Genomic DNA, 6,978 nt, shown 5'->3' with positions numbered 1-6,978 from the left:
TGTCAGATTGATCTGAAATTTGGTACACACATTTAATTTAGATGACAATACAATATAATAAAATCAATAACATTATAAATCTAAGATGGCCGCCGATACAAAACGGCGGATTACATATTTTTCCTTAACCCCCTTAATATGGGTATCAAATGAAAGGGCTACACTAGTAAAACACGATGATTATGTCAAAATTTAAAATTCAAGATGGACGCCGTTCAAATATGGCGGACTAGGTACGAATTTTTTCACAACCACCACAATATGGGTATCAAAAAACCGTTGAACTTGAAAGTTTTTAAATGTATTTATTTACATTTAGGTTTAATATTTTCGAAATTTTATTTTTGGTCGTATTTTTTGTATGTTACAATGTTTACTATGACTATTTTTAAATTATATATTTCACTATTTCTAAATGTCCAGTTTTCAAAATTACGGTTCAAGCAACCACTTCATCATCCATACTCCATATTGGCATCATCATATTGTGCGCTAGTATCTGTGTGGCAAATGCACAAATGTAAGTTATATAACATTATATGCCAGAATTAGAAGGTGCAACCTACGATCGGAAGATTCAGTACTGTACCTGTGGGCTACAAGTGCTTTTTCTCCTATATCATACATAATGTTATGTCACAACGAGGCTGTTATACTCGTAATGTGATGCAACTTAGGTAAAACGTAAGATAAGAGTAATTGATAATATCGATCAATGTTAAAACAAAAACAAATGAAAACACCATCTCTCTCTCTCTCTCTCTCTCTCTCTCTCTCTCTCTCTCTCTCTCTCTCTCTCTCTCTCTCTCTCTGTCTCTCTTTTTTCAGCCGATGGACACCCAGTGCAAGACATACGCCTACCCTAAAGAACACCACCAGTACCAGTTCTTTACTGCCTGCATCCAGCTACTTTTTTCGAACTTAACTATGTCTCGTGGGGGGGGGCACCCATACCACGTCTACCACCTCGTAGTCTACTTTTCGGCCCCAAAGGCCGCTCTACCACTCCAGACAAGTTTCCGATTCGTTCTCGCAGCGAAACTCCGAACTTAGCCCCTTCCATACTAGACTGCAAAAGATACTTACTCCTACTGTATAAATAAAGTTATTGTAGATTTATTTTAATATGAAAGATATTAACAAAGTAAATCAATTTATGTTTAATATCTATCAAATTAGGCTATTCTGTTATCTTCAATTATAAATTATAGTTCATTACTGTTGAATTTATAACAATAAAATACAATGAGTACAATGTGAAGAAGTTTCCATTATATTGAGATAACGGTTTTACAATATACTGATGTGTGGCAGTTAAAACATATTCGCGGTATTCGGGCCGGGTAGCGAGTTACAAGGCTACCATTCTGGACGCATCTAAACAATAGCATATCTTTAAAATTATTTGAAAATAAATACAAAAAACAATGTACACTACCTTTATATCTTTTATAGGTAAAGTATTTGACTTCTGTCTCGCCTGATCTTAACACGTTCACTGCGGGCCAAATTTTGAAGAACTTTCAGCTGGTGCGGCTGAGGTCGAATCAGCCTCATGCTGAACTTCCTAGTAGTGCGGTTGAGGCCTTTTCTGTCTCATGTTCATCAATATTTTTTTACAATATTGAGTCAATGCTTCGCAGACATAAAGAAAGCTATATTTGTCTTTGTCATACCTCATACGGTTGAGTGTAAACAGCCGCCGCACTAGAGAGAAAACACAAGTTTTACGCGCCGCACCAGTGCAAAGTCTACCATGAGGCTGAATCGACCTCAAGCCGCAGTGAACGTGTTAAGCAACGAGGACTTGCGTTGCTTGCCTAGAAGAAACTTACTCTTGTCTTGAAGACTCCTAAGTTATATTTGTAAACAATGAAAACAATAGGGTGTTCCATTCCTTGACTTATCGCACTATAATAGTAATATTAAAACAACTGTTTTTTATTACACGCATACAAATATATATACTGTATATATACCCAGTTTAAAACATTTTTAAATTTTCGTCTGGATCTCTGTCTGTTTGTTCAGGCTAATATCTGAAATGACTTGATCGATTTTGAAGAGACTTATACTGGAAGGAAGCTGATGTAATGAGTAGTAAACTTAGGTCCATTTTTAAGAAAATATCCTTTATCGACATAAAAAAAGTAAAAAAAGTAAATATTTTTGAAGCAGATGGTGCAAAAGTAATGTCATAATGTGAACGTGTCTTAATTTTTACAAATGGCGCCGAATGTCACTGTCACTTTGACATTTATGATGTAGATATATATAGATATACTCCATCGCTTGTTGACGATTATCAGTCCGGTTGGAAATCTATGGGGGAGGCCTATGCCCAGCAGTGGACGTCATACGGTCTAAATAATGATGATGACATCTGAAACCGGAATTTCAACAACGGTATATATCGCATTAAGAATTTTAACATCAGTTACGCGTATCACAGTATTTTATATTAACTATAGGTTTGACATATATAACTTAGTTTTGAGTATTTTTCGTGATAAGCTCTACACAATAAAGAAACTTACTTGACCTTAAACTCAACCGATATATGGGTTTCCTGATAAAATTATAAATCAATAAATGCATAAAAATTTTATTCGTACAAAAATATTTAATTTATATCACAAGTTTTATAAAATAAATTAAACTTTAACCTATGCCATAAATTATTAATACTATCTATTTTTATTATCTACACGGGAAAGCCTTTTTTTAATGGATACGCCAAAACGTCAATGTCTTGAGTGCTTAAATTGGTCAGTCTCCAACCACCCAGTGGGTACACCCTGCTGCTGAATACCACATCGCCAATACCGCAGAACAGCTCGATGGAACTGGAGTCAAGGAAGATTCTCCATGATTTCGAACCATTTGGTTCCCATTCGACTCTGCGGAAATCATCGGGTCCTCTATAAACCGTAACCATTCCGATTTCCGGATCCCAGCGAAGTGATACCTTGCCTCCGCCGTCCTTCCCTTCCAAATTTATTTCCACCATTTTACTGAAATCAGCTTCGACGTTAATTTCAACGGCTTGTCCGAAATCTATTTCCTCGAAAAACTCCAGAACTTCAACTATGACTGTGTTTTCCCTTAAACTCTCCATTTCCTCAACGGGTTTCATGATAATCTTATCATCGACGAGTTCCAATTCCCTCGCGATGGTCATCATACCCGCCCATCCATCTACGTCTTCCGGGTGAGGTACCTCCCACATACTAAACCATGATATCAGATATCTCTTCCCGTTGACTTCAGTGGTTTGGGCAGCGTAGAAGTCATGTCCAAAATCAATTTCCTGGAAAGGAACCTCCTGTACGAACTCAAAGGTTTCATAGTCAAAACTACCGATGATGTATCCATTTTGGTAAGTATTTTTGTACCTATCTCCCTGGGGAGCTAGTCCTTGTGGTGACATCAAAAGGATGAATTTTCCATTCAACTCGAAGAAGTCCGGGCACTCCCACATGTATCCCATATCTCCCTCCGATTCCGCCAAAACGGTCAAAAACTCCCATTTTCTCAAATCAGTTGACCTGTACAAAAGGACTCGGCCCCTTTGATCGTCAGTTTTACTGCCAAGAATAACATACCAATGGTCACCATGCCTCCACACTTTTGGATCTCGAAAATCTGGTGAACCATTAGGAGCTGAAGGCAGAACTGGATTTCCTCTGTACTTGTGGAAATCGACACCGTCGTCGCTGAATGCCAAATATTGGCTTTCGTTGTAGAATGGTTCTGATTCGGAAACAATGTGCGCCGTGTACATCAGCACCATCGTGTCTCCATCTTGCACGGCACTGCCGGAGAAGCATTGCTCTTCATCAGGGATTAAAGCAGTTGGTAGTTGCTTCCAATGAACTAGATCAGGACTTGAAACGTGTCCCCAGTGCATCGGGCCCCAGACGCTGTCGTACGGATAGAATTGATAGAAGAGATGGAACTCTCCCTTGTAGTACGAGAATCCGTTTGGATCGTTCATCCATCCCACTGGTGGTGCGACATGGTAGTGAGGTCTGAACCTGTAGTTTATCTGAGGAATCTTGTTCACTATGTACTGTTCCAGATCTTCCTTATCTCTCTCGTCCTTGCATAGCGACTTGGATAGCGCGGTACTAACGAGACATATGAATATTATATTGCGTAGGATCGCCATTGTTGACGGTAGTGGAGGGGTCTGTGACATGTGTCTCAATTTATACAAACATCCTTGCGAATCTTTATCACGTCTGATAACGTTATCTCGAGTGTTTTGTTTGGCGTCCGCTTCATTAGTGATCACGTATTTGATTTGGGAAAACGCATATTCTTAAAATTTTTAACTAACCCAACGTATTTTGTAATATCAAAAATTTATTGACCGGTAACAGTTGAATGTACAAAATACATAAATTAAATATATTAGTCTTATTAGACAATTATTATTTACTATAATAAGTTTTCTATTTTTCGTACATTGCATTGTATTGTGCTAATTTTTTTTATTCTATAAATATTAAAAATATATATTAAAATGTTTTTATTTGATTTCGTATCGACATGAATTTATTTCTGTTTTTATTGACGTCAAACATTTGACAAGAATATATCTTATGGAGATATAATATTAAAGTGTTTTAACAATTTTTCTAATTAGAACATTACCTGTGATGATGAAAAACAGCCGCACTCTCTTTTGACTTTTAAATCTACATAAATTACTTAATAAATATAGTCTATGAAATACGGTGTCAACAAAATTAAATTTGTATATATGTACATATATACACAAGTCACTTTTTAGGAAATATTCTTGCTACTATCTTAACTTATATATCTCTTTCTTTATCTACAAACCTATATCATTTTGATATATATCTTCCTCGAATTGTCGAGTTGCTACTAGTTGCAATTTAGCTATGTTTTGGTTTATCGCTACTCATTTCTAGATTTTTTGATTAGACTATCTTATTGGTGAAGAAACATACATAACAAAGTTTATTGTAAATATGCCAGTACTGGTTTGTAATATCGGTTTGTACCAAGTTTGATGGTATAACAGTGGACAGTCTGAACTATGAAATTTCATTTGCTCTGGACTGTTTTTGATTTTAACCTTAAGGTGTCTTTGGATATATAAATTTGTGATATAATTTGTGGTATAATTTATACATTTATTAATTGAATTGAAATTAAAACTACTCAAAATAAAATTTTGTATCTGTTATGTAAAATATACGTAACAATAAATAAACATAAAATAAACTATAAATAAAATAACATAAGCAATAAGTCAATATTTTTAGTGAGAAGGATGAACCTGATGCTTTAATAATAAATTATCAACATTTGGCGTCAATTTTGTAAGGGTTAATCTAAATCTCCTCGACTAATGATGTCCAGTCTGTTTCTTTTTTTCGTTAGGAGATTGGTAACAGCGCTGAACCCTCTTTCCACTAGGTATGACGATGGGAAGGAAATTAATAATTTCCTCACTATTTTCCATAATACACGATAAGTAACGGGTATGTTGTTTTGCAGCCAAATTTGCTGATATCCGTTTTTAAACTGAACCTTAAGTTCTTTGTTTGTACTTAGTTCAGTCAGTTCCTACAACTTACACAATTTTATAAACATTTATAATAATTTTTTTACTTCATAGGTACTTTTATAAATAATGTAAATGATTTGATATTATAAGATAGTATGATATAAGTAAATAGGTACTATTAGTGTATGTGTTGAGACCCACTATCGTGGACCCCCATTTTCATTTCATGGACCCCCAAATTTTTTTTTCGCTGACGTAGACCTCTTGCAGGTTGTCATAGACCCCTAGGGGTCGATATAGACCACTTTGGGAATCACTGGTGTAGATCATCTCTAGATATATATTATAAATTATCCAGGACTCATTATATTTTATAAATTATATTCATCTAACTACTATACGCAACCTGGTTCTATTTTTCTTGGTTTTGTACAAGGGATATACCTAAGTCTATATATATTAAAATAAAGTGTTTAAGATTCACTGAAACCCTTCAATAGAATTCAATTTCCGCATTTCCCCTATCTCTATGACTGGGTTGTATAACTCTGTTTTAATTATTAAACTCCGGCAACATTTACTGCTTATTAGAATTATATATATTTCTAATTAATTACTCCAACAGTCCTATCTTAGCGGTTAAGGAAGTTATTGTATAAAGATAACGTATTCGATTCGTAATAGCAGTACTTATTTATTATACAAGATGATAGGTTTTTAGGTGTAAATTGACATCATATCCAAAAATCAATGCATATTGATGACATATTAAAACAAAACATTTTTAAAATAATAATTAATACATGTTAAAATTACTTGTTAACTATCTATCCCTGGAGAATTTGTAATGCCAGAAGTTTGTATAGCGTATCCAGCTTTAGCTGTCGCTTGACGAAAGAAACGGGGAACTTCTCATATTATAGATTTCTTTTAATCTTTAGTGCCGCGTCATTTTCCTTCATCTCCGCGTGCTTTTAAATCCAATAAAAATTTACATTCTTTTCTTTTCTCTTGCTTTCATATTTGATCTGACTTGTCATTTTCCTTCGTCTTCGCGTGCATTTTCATCCAATAAAAGTTCACATTCTTACCTTTTGCTCTTGCTTTCATGTTCTTTTTAAAAATTGTATACTTTATACGTTCAAGAATATATTGTTATTGTTATTTGTCTTGCAATTTTGTCAAAATCATCGTAATCTTGATTCATCAGTTCAGTCGTGTTCTCCACTACTGGGCATCTAGTATTTTCCTACAACCTTTACAAGCCCTGAAGTCCTACGCTTGTCAGTCCGTGTCTTCGGAACTTTAGGACCCTAGCACATATCTCTTCTATCACCTATATATATTCCCAAAACTTATATACATATAAAAAATCGACGAAAATGTATTTCGTTTACATCAAATTTTCCGAAATGAATAGATAAAATTACTGA

At 34.8% G+C, this 6,978-nt stretch overlaps 1 protein-coding gene across 1 annotated transcript; it reads right to left on the bottom strand.

The window, feature by feature from the left end:
• Positions 1 to 2,589: 2,589 nt before the first annotated feature.
• Positions 2,590 to 4,177, bottom strand: LOC137932114 (sucrose-6-phosphate hydrolase-like). Its single transcript, XM_068775689.1, has one exon. The coding sequence runs from the start codon at positions 4,169 to 4,171 to the stop codon at positions 2,705 to 2,707; it is 1,467 nt and encodes a 488-aa protein (XP_068631790.1). The 5' UTR covers positions 4,172 to 4,177; the 3' UTR covers positions 2,590 to 2,704.
• Between the last annotated feature and the right edge of the window lie 2,801 nt (positions 4,178 to 6,978).

This window comes from Battus philenor, unplaced genomic scaffold (genome assembly GCF_028537555.1).
Source record: "Battus philenor isolate CCGP_79_NKW_IND1 unplaced genomic scaffold, ilBatPhil1.0.hap1 SCAF_9, whole genome shotgun sequence".
Lineage (NCBI taxonomy): Eukaryota > Metazoa > Arthropoda > Insecta > Lepidoptera > Papilionidae > Battus > Battus philenor.
The sequence above is the reverse complement of the archived record's forward strand: the minus strand, read 5'-3'. Positions and strand labels throughout refer to the sequence as shown.